The sequence below is a fragment of the Macrobrachium nipponense genome, chromosome 24 (assembly GCF_015104395.2).
Source record: "Macrobrachium nipponense isolate FS-2020 chromosome 24, ASM1510439v2, whole genome shotgun sequence".
Classification (NCBI taxonomy): Eukaryota; Metazoa; Arthropoda; class Malacostraca; order Decapoda; family Palaemonidae; genus Macrobrachium; species Macrobrachium nipponense.
In genome coordinates this window covers 16,781,595-16,796,069 of record NC_061091.1, presented here as the reverse complement: position 1 = coordinate 16,796,069, position 14,475 = coordinate 16,781,595, and the positions used below count along the sequence as shown (strand labels likewise).

The window sequence follows — 14,475 nt, the reverse complement described above, 5'->3', positions numbered from 1 at the left end:
CTGCCCTGGGCACAGTACCATTAACAACAACACAAAGCCAGATATAAAAAAACTGGAGAACCAAACCCTTTTATCTAGGGCTTGCAGCTCGCTTACCCTTCTGGTTAAGTTAGAGCTATCAAGAAATAGGTTTTCCTGGTTAGGTTACTAACTGAACAAGACATTGGTTTGAAAGGAGGACCAGACAACCATTTCAGAACTACATCCAAATACCAGGAAACTTGCTGTTTCCTTACGTTTGCACATGTCAAAAGACTTAACCAGATCCGTTATGTAATGGTTAGCAGACGAGTCTAGATCTCTATGTCGGAATACGGAACCTAACATGGCTCTGTATCCTTGAATAGTGGAAGAAGACAGTCCTCTTGACTTCCTCAGATATAGAGGAAAATCGGCGACCTCCATTACAGATGCTCGAGAACAAGATACTTTATTTCTTTTGCACCACGATCTGAAAATGGCCCATTTATTTTGGTAGACATTAAATGATGACTGGCACCTACACTTAGAGATCGCTTCTGCAGCCGACTTTGAAAAGCCTTTTGCTCTGAGGAGTCGGACGACAGTTTGAACCCAGTCAGAGCCAGTGGACAAACTTTAGTGGTACGTACCTCATTATGCGTGTTTATCTGAGCAATTTTTGTCTTTGTGGGAGTAAAATGGAAAAATCTGCTAACAGACTGATGAGTTCTGGTGGCCAGAATGGTGCAATGAAGATCATTGAAAGGTTTCTGTGGGTCTGAAACTTCTAGAGCATTTCCCTGATCATACCCAAGGAAGGAAACATGTAAAGTTCCTTGTCAGACAAGTCCAGGAGCATTGTATCCACTGTCAATGCCGCTGGATTCAGAACTGGGTAGCAATAGAGGGAGCCAATGATTCTTTGCAATAGCATCATCAGTCTTCCCCAAAACTTCCAGAGGTCCAAGCAGACTGCTGAATGCAGAGTCCACTCCATAGGAATGACTTAATTGGAGTGGCTGAGTTGGTCTGCTAATACGTTCAATCTCCCTTGAACAAACCTTGTTACTAACTTCGTCTGGTTCTCTTCAGTCCACAGAAGATATCTCTCGCTACCTCGCAAAGAGTTAAGGAGTAGGTTCCCCCTTGCTTGGAAATGTGCGCGAGGGCTGTTGTGTTGTCTGAGTGAATGGCTACTGTTCTGTTTTGGACTTCCCCAGCAAATGCTTGAAGTCCCAGGGTTATGGCTTTCAATTCTTTTAAACTTATGTGCCAGGTCTTCTGTTGTTCTGTCCACAATCCGGAGAATTCTCTGTTCCCTATCAAAGCTCCCCAGTCTACGTCAGATGCATCTGTATAGAAATCGAGGTCTGGGTTCAGAGGTGTGAGGGACTTGCCTACTAGGAGCCTTTCTTCTAATCTCCACTACCGGATGTTCTTTGATTCCCTGCAGAATCTGGAACACCATGAAGTCATCTTAAAACTCATTCCTGTTCCATTTTGGCCAAATAAAGAACTGAAAGATTCTCGAGTGCAACCTGCCTAAGGGGACAAATTGCTCTATGGAGGACAATGTGCCAAGGAGACTCATCCAATCCTGGCTGATCACTCTGGGAGACAGGAATTTGTCCACTGTCTGAAGGCAAGACTACCCTTTTGGGGGATGGAAAAGCCTGAAAAAGAACCAAGTCCAGGGTCATCCCCAAATAAACTATCTGTTGGGATGGGAATAGTCGAGATTTATGACGATTGATCAGAAGACCTAACTCCTAAGCCAGTGTTAAGGTCTTTTGTAGGTCTCCCATGCAGTATGACTCCGACTTTGAGTGAAGGAGCCAATCTTCGAGGTATAGGGCTATGTTGACTCCCATCAGATGGAGCCAGCCCACCAAAGGGGCAAGAACATAAGTAAATACCTGTGGCACAGTGGATAGGCTGAAGCAGAAGGCCTGAAACTGAAAAACTTGGCCCTTAAAGACAAACCAGAGATATTTCCCCGACTCAGGATAAGTGGGAATGTGGAAATACATATACATCTTGCATGTTGATTGAGACCATCCAGTCCCTTGATGGATGGCAGCAAGAATCGACCAATTTGTCTTTATCTTGAATTTTGTCTTCCTGACAAAGACATTCAAAGCGCTTAAATCCAGCACTCGCCTCAACCCACCTGACACCTTCAGTACCACAAAAAAGGCAGTTGTAAAAGCCTTCGGACTGAGGGTCTTCTACTTGTTCTATGGCCTCTTTCAGAAGAAGAGTAGGTACCTCTTCTGCCAGAGCAGAATACTTCTCTGAGCCAAGAGAGTAAGCAGTCAATGCAATTGGACTCTCTGACTAAAGCAAGGAATCTGTGGCATCAGCAACTCATGCGTATATGAGTTGGAAGCTGGTCACTGACCAGGCATCGAACCTTGTGACGCAATAGTCTTTCTTTGACAGCCTTGGAGAATATAGTTGCTCTTGCTCTTCTCCCAAGCCAGTTGCTTTGTTTACCTGTGATTTCTTTGTTTCAGTGTGTATGTGTGTGCTTTGTTGTTATCATGGAGTCCTCCAATTCTTCAAGGCCTCGTTAATGTATGTGCCCGAGAATTCAGGGTTTTCTGTGCTCCAGACTTTTGGCTGCATTACAGATCCCCATACCACATGCATTAAGTGCCAATCTCATTTTTGTACCTTCTTGGGAGGGATTTTGCCTCCTTGTTTGGACAATTCAACATCCCCCTCTTGAAAAATTACAATAATTAATTATACAAAAAGTTGCAAATATTACAAAAGGAGACTTGGAACCATTAGTAAATACTGCATGGTATGGAACATTATGTCATGTATTTACCATCCTGTATTGTTTATGAGTTCAAAAGTATGCTAATTTTTTTTTATGTAGTGCACATGGGATGCAGAATCAAACTTCCTTGCTATGATTAGAAGATTTTCCAGTACGTACTTGGTTGATACTGGTATACATTTTGTATGCTAGCAGAAATAATCAGCCGACAAGAATGTTTGTGAAAATGTCCTTATTTATACCAAGCAAGAATTCTAAGAACTTGATAGGAATATCATACAAACCAGTTTTGACTACATTGCCATAATGTATCTACTTACAGTATAAATACTTGTAAATGTACTGAATCTTACTTACTGAAAATTTACAAAAGCATCTGGACACTGATGAGGCAGCATGACCATAGTGAAGTAGAGATCATATAACTTAGGATGACACACTGACGTAAGACTTAAATGGGATCCATACATTAGAGACATCACACCAAACCATAACCCAGTCACAAACCAGCGATCATTAACGCAGCTTACACACGTATCCAACCTAAATTACAAAAATGATGGTTAAAATAAATAGAACAAGCAGTAGATAAGGCATAAAAATAACAGAACTACAAACCCTGGAAAAAACTCAGGAAGCAACTTTGCCCCCTTTGCTTGGGAAAAACTGTTGGACTTAGTTGTTTGTACAATGCCTATTCCAGAACTCCTACTACACCATCCAAAAATTTTTAATTAGCCATACAGTTTGTAAAACTATTTCATATTGGCAAAAACAAATTTATATTATTATTATCATTATTATTATTATTATTATTATTATTTTTTTTTTTTTTGCTCTATCACAGTCCTCCAATTCGACTGGGTGGTATTTATAGTGTGGGGTTCCGGGTTGCATCCTGCCTCCTTAGGAGTCCATCACTCTCCTTACTATGTGTGCCGTTTCTAGATCACACTCTTCTGCATGAGTCCTGGAGCTACTTCAGCCTCTAGTTTTTCTAGATTCCTTTTCAGGGATCTTGGGATCGTGCCTAGTGCTCCTATGATTATGGGTACGATTTCCACTGGCATATCCCATATCCTTCTTATTTCTATTTTCAGATCTTGATACTTATCCATTTTTTCCCTCTCTTTCTCTTCAACTCTGGTGTCCCATGGTATTGCGACATCAATGAGTGATACTTTCTTCTTGACTTTGTCAATCAACGTCACGTCTGGTCTGTTTGCACGTATCACCCTATCCGTCCTGATACCATAGTCCCAGAGGATCTTTGCCTGATCACTCCCTCAGGTTGGTGCTCGTACCACTTATTACTGCAAGGTAGCTGATGTTTCTTGCACAGGCTCCAGTGGAGGGCTTTTGCCACTGAATCATGCCTCTTTTTGTACTGGTTCTGTGCAAGTGCCGGGCATTCGCCTGCTATGTGGTTTATGGTTTCATTTTTCGTATTGCACTTCCTACATATGGGAGAGATGTTATTTCCATCTATCGTTCTTTGAATATATCTGGTTCTTAGGGCCTGATCTTGTGCCGCTGTTATTATTCCTTCAGTTTCCTTCTTTAGCTCTCCCCTCTGTAGCCATTGCCATGTGTCATCGCTGGCTAGTTCTTTAGTCTGTCTCATGTATTGTCCGTGCATTGGTTTGTTGTGCCAGTCCTCTGTTCTGTCTGTCATTCTCCTGTCTCTGTATATTTCTGGGTCTTCGTCTACTTTTATTAGTCCTTCTTCCCATGCACTCTTTAGCCACTCGTCTTCACTGGTTTTCAGATATTGCCCCAGTGCTCTGTTTTCAATGTTGACGCAGTCCTATATACTTAGTAGTCCTCTCCCTCCTTTCTTTCGTGTTATGTATAGTCTGTCCGTATTTGCTCTTGGGTGTATTGCTTTGTGCATTGTCATATGTTTCCTGGTTTTCTGATCTATGCTGCGGAGTTCTGCCTTTGTCCATTCCACCATTCCTGCGCTGTATCTGATTACTGGCACTGCCCATGTGTTTATGGCTTTTATCATATTTCCGGCGTTGAGTTTTGAGTTGAGTATCGCCTTGAGTCTCTGCATATATTCTTTCCTGATCGTGTCCTTCATCTCTTGGTGTTTTATATCCCCTCCTTCCATTATTCCCAGGTATTTGTATCCTGTCTCATCTATGTGTATGATGTTGCTCCCATCTGGTAGCTTTATCCCTTCAGTTCTCGTTACTTTGCCTTTTGTATGTTGACTAAGGCGCATTATTATTATTATTATTATTATTATTATTATTATTATTATTATTATTATTATTATTATAATATATGCTAGGAAACAACACATGGAGAGATTAAAAAGGGCCCTTGGGAAGGTGAAAAGTGAAAAGGCCCAAAGGCCATCTTGAATAATAAGTGACTTCATAAAAGTAGCAGGAGAGCCAGTTATTTATAAGCTTAATAGAATACGTACATGAAAACATAAAAAAAGACAAGACCATAAATGCAGAAAAGCACCATGCAGCAATGTTATACATTAGAAATTACAGAAGAATAAGACTATACTTGAGCACACTATGAAAGTACGTACTACATACTTAGAAAAGGCACACAAGGAAAACAGCCAAATCAATAATTGTCAGTCTGGCTTCGTACAAGAGAGATCAACAACTGAAACAGTCTTTATAATAAGGAAAATAAAGGAAATATCACACCACAATAGATTACATAGTATACCATATAGTTGTGCATCTTCAAATAGCATTTGATAGAGTACTGACACAAATGGCAATTACAAAGGCAGAGGGTACCAGAAAGACTCATTTAAGCTAGTGATGTTACTCTACCATAGCACTAAAAGTAGTTATGTGGTTGCTGTGGGAAATATGGGGGGCAGTGAATGCAGTGCGTCCTAGACTTACAGCGCCACCAACTCACAATAATTCAATCTTACGGCACTTTTTCAGCGCCGTTAATGGCGTTTTACAGCAACATCAAGATACTGCACCTGCTAACGGCAAGAATAGGCATCAAGTTAACAGCACTTACGGCGCTGTAAATGATGAAACTTTGCGCCATAAGATAGAATCACCGTAAGTCGGTGGTGCTGTTGCTGAATTCACCACCCACATTTCCTACAGCAACCACATTTCTTTACATACAGACAAGCAATGAGTAAAGAAATGAGGCAAGACTGAAAACCTAGAAAAGACTTACCCTTAGCAGGTATCAGTATTTTCATGCAAAATCTATGAACAAGCAATTCAATATTGTAGCTTATTTTGTCATGGTATGGTGATAAGAATACTAGCACAACAAAGGTCTGTATTTACTTCCAAATCACTATCATTAAGGAAAATCTTACCATATGCAGTGGTGATCCCTCATCAGGAAACAAGCATCACACGTACGGCAATGTGAAGCCTGCCTTGGAACTTGTTTTTTACACTCCCCACAAATCCTCCAGGCACCAGATTCAATTATCTCTCCATAAAGCTGTTCATCAGCTGTGCTCCTAGGTTCAAATCCTGCACATGATGTGACATGTACAAGATACATGGATGTGCATGAAATCCACATACAAATAACCAACAAAAGGTTTTCATATGGACTAATCTTTAGGTAAGGAATAACTTGAGTGAAATATATCACTATTAGTGAAAATACAGAGACCATCAACCATACAAGAAAGAACTTAGTTCTAGTGTGCTTTTTAACATGCATCCTTTCATTACATATAGTACTTCCATATAGTACTGAGTCACTCTGTAAAGTTGTCTTTTTTCTGAAAAATCTATGAATTGAAAAAGTAACAAGAGGAAAAATGATTATGTATGATATAAATGCCATTGTCCAAGATATACAGGCAAGAAGAATGATACAGGGTACCAATATAACTGCACCAAATATGTCTAGAGGAACCTGTCTTGCACCTCCTCTCCAAGGAATTCTTAAGCGATCTGATAAAGTCCTCCAAAATTTTTTAGTTGTTCTTTCATCCACAGGATTTAGTGTTATCAACCTGAAAAATGAAATAGGATAGTAAATATATGAACAATCCTCAATAAGCAAAAGTTTTGTATGCTAGTGTCATTTCTGCATTACAGTACTGTACAGCACTATCTTCAAGAAAAGACAGCCACTTTCAGGTTAACATGAAGTAATGTGCAGAGGATGCCTGGTAGTGAGGACTATTTGCAGATTAATTTCTTGTCAGCTTTATTAGTGTTATGATGATGGATGAGGTTTAATGGGTTACTGGACTATTTTCCTATTACATATTATTAGTACAGTGTAATGAAGAATTTAGGGTAATATAAAGTCTAGTGTTCTAGGATAAAATACATTCAAATACATCAGCTATTCAATATAAATTCCAGCACTACCCTTTGACTAACAATTGCACTAATTCTAAACATAATAACAGGTATTAAAGCAAGACTAAATAACTTACATTTAGTAGAAATAAAATGTGGCAAAGGTATATTTCAATTGCCCAAACCTAAAATTAACCTGACTTTATCTCAATTGCCCAAACCTAAATTTAATATGATTTTATCTATCATAAATTAAGTTCTTATACTACTCTTGTCTGTATAGACATATGTAGTACGTATATACTAGTATACTATAATAGATTCACATCAGCCGTGCATTGATGTCTAGGCCAGTCCCTTATGACGCCCCTGATTGGCGGTTTAAGTAGATACCTTGCAGCCAATCAGGAGCGTCATAAGGGACTGGCCTAGACATCAGATTCACGGCTGATGTGAATCTACTTTAGTTCCCAAGTTGTCACACACATCTTCCTTATTTGTGGGTGTTTATAAATCCTGGACACTCCATTCCAAATAAAAAGAAAATTGTTTGCTGGCTAAATATACACATTATGCATGTGCCCAATGGATGATAGGCTTCAGGCAAACAAGAACCTCACCTTTCGTTGATAGCACCCAATACCTCCTAAACATGATTTTGATAATTCCTTCATACCATGCTATATTTCCTAAACATAATTTTGTTATTTTCTTGATAGCATGCTATACGTATTTCCTAAACAAAATTCTGTTACAGTAGTACCTCGAGATACGAAATTAATCCGTTCCGAGGTGCCCTTCGTATCATGAAGTTTTCGTATCTTGGACCACATTTTACATGTAAAATGGCTAATCCGTTCCAAGCCCTCCAAAAACACCCCAGTAAATTATATTTCCAGGCATAAAACACATGTTCTAGGGTTACGACGCCGATCCGACGGAAGAAATATGACTCCAAAAAGGCAAAATACTGTACATACTTGAGTAATATTCAACTGCATGTAATGTTCAACCCCATTTTTACTGCATATATTAGAACTTTAGCATATGTCCCTTAGCAATAAGCCTAGCCTATGTTAGCAGTTGCTACTGTAGCCTAGTCTATGATTCTGACATCTAAACCTAAGAAGCTAAAAGCTTAGAATATGCCAATAAAATTTATAAATAATCAGTATGTACTCATTTAAAATAATTATTAATTAATCATTAACTATAATACACAAACAAACAAAAAAAAACCTTCCAATCGATTGTTTACATTCAGCTCTTACCGTCTTACGAGTACCGAACAAACACCAAGCAATCGCTTTTCCTAGGACACAGTAAGCCATAAATTTTCATTAGTATCTCTCTTCAACTAATGAAACTACCAAACAGTATAATAACCATTCAAGTATAATAACCATTCATTTCTATTCTTTATTCTATCTTTACCTAATGGAGATACTGAGTTACTGTCAGCTATAATGAAACATATATGTAACGTAATATTAAAACGGAAGAAGAATTCTAAAAAATACGTATTTGTTGGCAGTCTGATTTATTTTATATTTTATGATATCTAATTCACAATTTTTTTATTAAATGTATTGCATGTACTCATTTCAAATAATTATTGAGAAACCATTAACTATAATAAACAAAACAAAAAAAGCTTCCAAACTTCTGTTTACATCCAGCACTTACGAGTAACGAGCAATCGCCAAGCAATCACTTTACACAGTAAGCCATAAATTTTCATTATCTCTCTTCAACTACTGAAACTACCGAACAGTATAATAACCATTCATTTCTATTCTTTATTCTATTTTTACCTAATGTTTTTTTTATTAAATGTGTTGCATGAATAAGTTTTTCAATTTACAGCATCCTTTAACCAATAGAATACTTAAAGCACAAGGGGTAGATGCTGACCAATAGGAGAGCAGGATCTTATGGGGTGACTAGCATCAGGAACCAATGGGAGAGCGAGAGGATGGTGGCGAGTTTACTCAGCTGGAGGCGTGGGAGTTTTAAAATTGTTCTCGGTGGTCCGGGCGAATCTCGGGACTTTACAGCAACAACCTTTCGTATCTTGAAAACTTTTCGTATGTAGAGCTGTAAAATTTTTCGTATTTGCTTTCGTATCTCGATTTTTTCGTAAGTTGAGTCTTTCGTATGTCGAGGTACCACTGTATTTCCTTGATTGCTTGCTATATTTCCTAAACATATTTTTTTTATTTTCTTGATAGCATGCTGTATTTCCTAAACAAAATTCTCTTACTTCCTTGATAGGATGCTATATTTCCTAAACACAATTTTGTTATTTGAGTCTTCTCCTTATTCATCAATGAATTCTATGGAAATTCAAAGTATATTTTCATAAAATAATGTGTTCACTATAGTCAAACCAAAATGTCATGGCAGGTGACAGAGGGTTTCCTGGACTACACATATCGTTCACAGTTAAGAACATTTTGGTAATTTTACCCTTCAGGAAGTCGACCTACTTGAACCTAAGCAAAGTACAGTAAATGACAGATCTCAGGTAAAGTCATAAACAAGGGATTAAACTCGAGGCTGAGATTTAAAAGGATAAATAGTTCTGGCAGAGTTGTATTCTTTCCCTGGCCCCAACCTATCGATCTTAGAATCTTGAAATGACTTTTTCTACACTTTAACATCTAAGACGATAGTCTATCAAGAGTTTACGACTGAGCATGTGAAGCTACCAGTATTCCAGATGTATGTAAACTACTTATGCTAATTTATAATAAAGGAAATGGAAAAAAAAGCAAGAAACGAAAGTGTGGGTGGAGGGACTGGTCTCACACCATCCAGTACAGAACTTAACCTGGCTTTACTATTATACCGCTGAGATTTTTCCCTTTGTCTACAAGGGAAAAAGACCTAAACTTCTAGATTCTAATACGAAGCATTCTGGTGACAACTCTCATCATTCGCCACGACATTTTGGTTCGACTATAGTCAGTGTGTTTTCACACTGGTTTTTGACATTAATTCTAGATTTTGATGTAACATGAGTATGTATCAAGTTTGTTGTTATATGAGTGCCAAGTTGTTAACAACCATTGAGTCTTAGGCTCATTAGCCATTTTCTATCTAGTGCCATTGGCATTTCTGCTGATTTTATGTTGTATCTATACATAGTATGTTTTTTTTTTGCCAATTGCACTGCATTTAGTATCATTCACTCTGTTTCCTTAAGCATGCAATCTAAAATATAGTGTAACTACATACAGTGGTACCTCGAGATAGAAAGGCTCAACTTACGAAAAACTTGAGATACGAAAGCAAATATGAAAAATTTTACAGCTCTACATATGAAAATTGCTCAAGATACGAAAGGTTGTTTCTGCAAAGTCCGAGATTCGCCCGGACCACCGATAATAATTTTGAAACTCGCGCGCCACCAACTGAGTAGACTCGCCACCATCCTCCCGCTCTCCCATTGGTTCCTGATGCTAGTCACCGCCTTGAGATCCTTCTCTCCTATTGGTCAGCATCCCTACTATGATCCCATCATGCATCGTACATAGCGGCGTTCTTCTTCAGCCATTGCTTCTCACCAGTGTTACCGTACGCAATCGGAATTCTTTCGTTCACATATACGATTTCGTTTATTAACGTAAATTTGTTTTAGTGATTTCGTTGTACTACTTTATCGTGTTGTGTAAGAACTTAATTAGTATACTACATAACTTAACCCTCTTACGCCGGAGCGGTAAATAAAAAATTGTCTCCCGTATGCCGGAGGGGTTTCGGAGTGAGCGCGGAAGCGGAAAAAATATTTTTTTCAAAAAATCACAGCGCTCTTAGTTTTCAAGATTAAGAGTTCATTTTTGGCTCCTTTTTTTGTCATTGCCTGAAGTTTAGTATGCAACCATCAGAAATGAAAAAAATTATCATTATCATATATAAATAATGCGATATATGATAGCGCAAAAATGATATTGTTAAGATACAATAAAGTTTGTTCATACTTACCTGGCAGATATATATATAGCTGTATTCTCTGAAGTCCGACAGAATTTCTAAAAACTTACGACACACGTAGTGGGAGTAGGGTGGTTAGTACCCATTCCCGCCGCTGGGAGGCGGGTATCAGGAACCATTCCCATTTTCTATCAGATTTCTATCTCCACTGTCTCCTGAGGGGAGGTGGGTAGGTACTTTAAATATATATATCTGCCAGGTAAGTATGAACAAACTTTATTGTATCTTAACAATATCATTTTGTTCATGAAACTTACCTGTCAGATATATATATAGCTGAATCCCACCTTTGGCGGTGGGAGAGACAGGAAAGGATTTTAGGAAACATATACATGTAGATGATTGACATCTTGGTTCCTTACCTGTTAGCATAGCTGACTTCATGATTACTGTCACCCAAGCCTGCATCTGCTTCACTAGAGTTACCAACAAGGTAGTGACCTGTGTAGTTGGTGCGCTCTAAATGATCTGTCAACGGGGATGTGACCACAATGTGACTAGACCATGACCATACTTCCGAGGGCAACGAGGCAAAACCACCACCTAAGTTAGCCTACCAAAATACTCCCACATAAAAAGGCTAATAGAAGGGAAGTCCGCATTCGGCGGCCGACCCTACAACCATAAACATTACAAAGATTAAAAAACTCACCTACCCTTTTCTATGGGAAAGGATGAGTGCTACCTCCTGCCCCCAAAATAGTGTCTGGCCCAAGAGAGTAACAGTTTTCGTACGTAGTTCTCACCTCCCGTAGGTAGTGCGAGGCGAACACCGAGTTACTCCTCCAAAACGTGGCACTCAAAATGTCTTTGAGGGCCATATTTTTCTGGAAGGCTATTGAGGTCGAAATAGCCCTCACTTCGTGCTCGTTTACTCTCAACAGTCCAAAATCACTGTCCTTGCAAGAAGAGTGCGCCTCCTTTATGGTGTTCCTTAAAAAGAATGCCAGTGCATTCTTGGACATGGGCATATCTGGTCTCTTGACCGAACACCATAAGTTCTCCGCAGAACCTCTACAATTCCTTGTTCTTCGAAGGTATTCTCTTAGAGCCCTGACAGGACACAGGACTCTTTCTGGCTCTTGACCAATAATCTCCGCCATACCCTTGATCTCGAACGTCTTAGGCCAAGGGTTGGAGGGGTTCTCATTCTTAGCCAGAAACGTCATTCCCAAAGAGCAGACCGCATTATGCCCTTTGAAGCCGACGTGCTTACTAATAGCTTGTATCTCGCTAACTCTCTTCGCCGTCGCCAGAGCAGTTAGGAATACAGTCTTTTTCGTCAAGTCTCGCAAAGACACAGAGTGAAGAGGTTCAAAGCAACTTGACATTAAAAACTTTAGGACCACGTCTAAGTTCCAAGAAGGCAACTTAGGAAGAGGCACCTTGGTGGTCTCAAAAGATCTCAATAGATCATGGAGATCTTTGTTATTGGCTAGGTCTAGACCTCTATGACGAAAAACTACAGATAAAACACTTCTGTAGCCCTTAATGGTCAACACTGCAAGCTTCAAATCTCGTCTGAGATACAATAGGAAGTCGGCGATCTGGCTCACAGAGGTCGTGGTAGAGGAAACTCCTTTCTTCTTACATCAGCTCCTAAAAGCTGCCCACTTCGATTGGTAAACCGCGATAGATGATGTTCTCCTCGCGGTGGCGATAGCTTTAGCCACAGGTTTCGAAAAACCTCTCGCTCTGGCCAGCTTCTGGATAGTCTGAACGCAGTCAGACTCAGAGCGGAGAGGTTTTTGTGGTACCTCTCGAAGTGGGGCTGTTTGAGTAGATCTCTCCTTAAAGGAAGAGATCTCGGAAAATCTACCAGGAATGTCATCACCTCTGTGAACCAGTCCGCTGCGGGCCAAAAGGGGGCGATCAACGTTAACCTCATCCCTTCCGAAGCTGCAAACTTTCTCATCACTTCCCCCAGGATCTTGAAGGGGGGAAATGCGTAGAGATCTAGACCCGTCCAATCCCATAAAAGGGCGTCTACTGCTACTGCTCCCGGATCGAGAACCGGGGAGCAGTAAAGAGGAAGTCTCGCCGTTCTTGAAGTCGCGAAAATGTCCACCAAAGGACATCCCCAAAGACCCCACAGCTCCTGGCATACGTCCTGATTGAGCGTCCACTCTGTCGGCAGCAACTGTCCTTGTCCCTTGTCGACTGAGGAGATCCGCACGGACGTTCTCGACTCCGGCAATGAACCTTGTCAAGATCGTGATCTCTCTCGCCTTCGCCCAAAGCAGAATCTCTTTCGCTAGAGCGAACAGGGAGCGAGAGTGTGTTCCTCCTTGCTTCTTCAAGTATGCCAGGGCTGTGGTGTTGTCCGAGTTGACTTGGACTACGCAACGGGAGACTTTGTCTTGAAAGAACCGGAGCGCTAACTGAACGGCTGCCAGCTCTTTGAAGCTGATATGCCAGGCTACCTGTTCCCCTCTCCAGGTGCCTGACACTTCCTCCCCCCCTAGTGTTGCTCCCTACCCCGTGGATGACGCATCGGAGAACAACACTAGGTCGGGGTTCTGAAGCTTGAGGGACATGCCCTCCGACAGCTTCAACGGATCGAGCCACCATCTTAGATGGCTCTTTACCTCTTCTGAGATGTTTAATATCATTTCGAGGTTGTCCTTGTCTGTCCAGCTGTCCGACAGGAAGAACTGAAGAGGTCGGAGGTGTAGCCTCCCCAGGGAAACAAACTTCTCCAGCGAGGAAATGGTCCCCAGCAGACTCATCCATTCCCTCACCGAGCATGAATCCTTCCCTAGAAAGGCTGACACTTTTTCTATGCCTTGTTGCTGATGTTCCTGGGACCGAAAAGCCCGAAAAGCCACTGAATCCATCTGAATCCCCAGATACACGATGGACTGTGTTGGGGTCAGATGTGACTTTTCGAAGTTCACCAGAAGTCCCAGGGACGCAGCTAAAGACAGTCGTTTGCAGGTCCTTCAAGCACCGGGTCTACGAAGAGGCTCGTATGAGCCAGTCGTCCAGATAGAGCGAGATCCTGATGTTGGAAAGATGGAGCCACCTCGCCACATTCTTCATTAAGATGGTGAACACAAATGGGGCCGTACTCAGTCCGAAACAAAGAGCCCTGAACTGAAATACCTTTCCTTTCAGGACGAACCGAATGTACTTCATTGATTGGGGATGTATCGGGACGTGAAAGTAGGCTTCCTGAAGGTCGAGTGATACCATCCAATCTCCAGGTCTCAAGGCCCCCAGAACTGACTGAGGTGTCTCCATCTTGAACCTCTGCTTCTCTATAAAGAGGTTCAGACGACTTACGTCCAAGACTGGCCGCCACCCTCCCAACTGTTTCGGAACTAGAAACAATCTGTTGTAAAATCCTGGCGTTGCCAGGTCTAAGACCTGTTCCACTGCTCGCTTCTCGAGCATCTGCTCGAGCAGGTCGAAAAGTATCTTCTGCTTTTCTCGAGGATAAGACGGGGA

General features: G+C 40.8%; 1 protein-coding gene across 3 annotated transcripts in view; it reads right to left on the bottom strand.

The window, feature by feature from the left end:
• The window catches only part of LOC135205479 (palmitoyltransferase ZDHHC23-B-like), a 57,714-nt gene that overhangs the window by 6,206 nt on the left and 37,033 nt on the right, over window positions 1-14,475 (bottom strand). For 2 of the 3 annotated variants that reach the window (XM_064236180.1, XM_064236181.1), the window contains exons 3-4: window positions 6,078-6,734; window positions 3,107-3,292 (exon numbers count right to left, since the gene is read on the bottom strand). In XM_064236180.1, the coding sequence (XP_064092250.1) occupies window positions 3,107-3,292; window positions 6,078-6,734 (843 nt within the window). The remainder of the gene's footprint in view (window positions 1-3,106; window positions 3,293-6,077; window positions 6,735-14,475) is intronic. The other variant, XM_064236182.1, reaches the window with a different exon arrangement.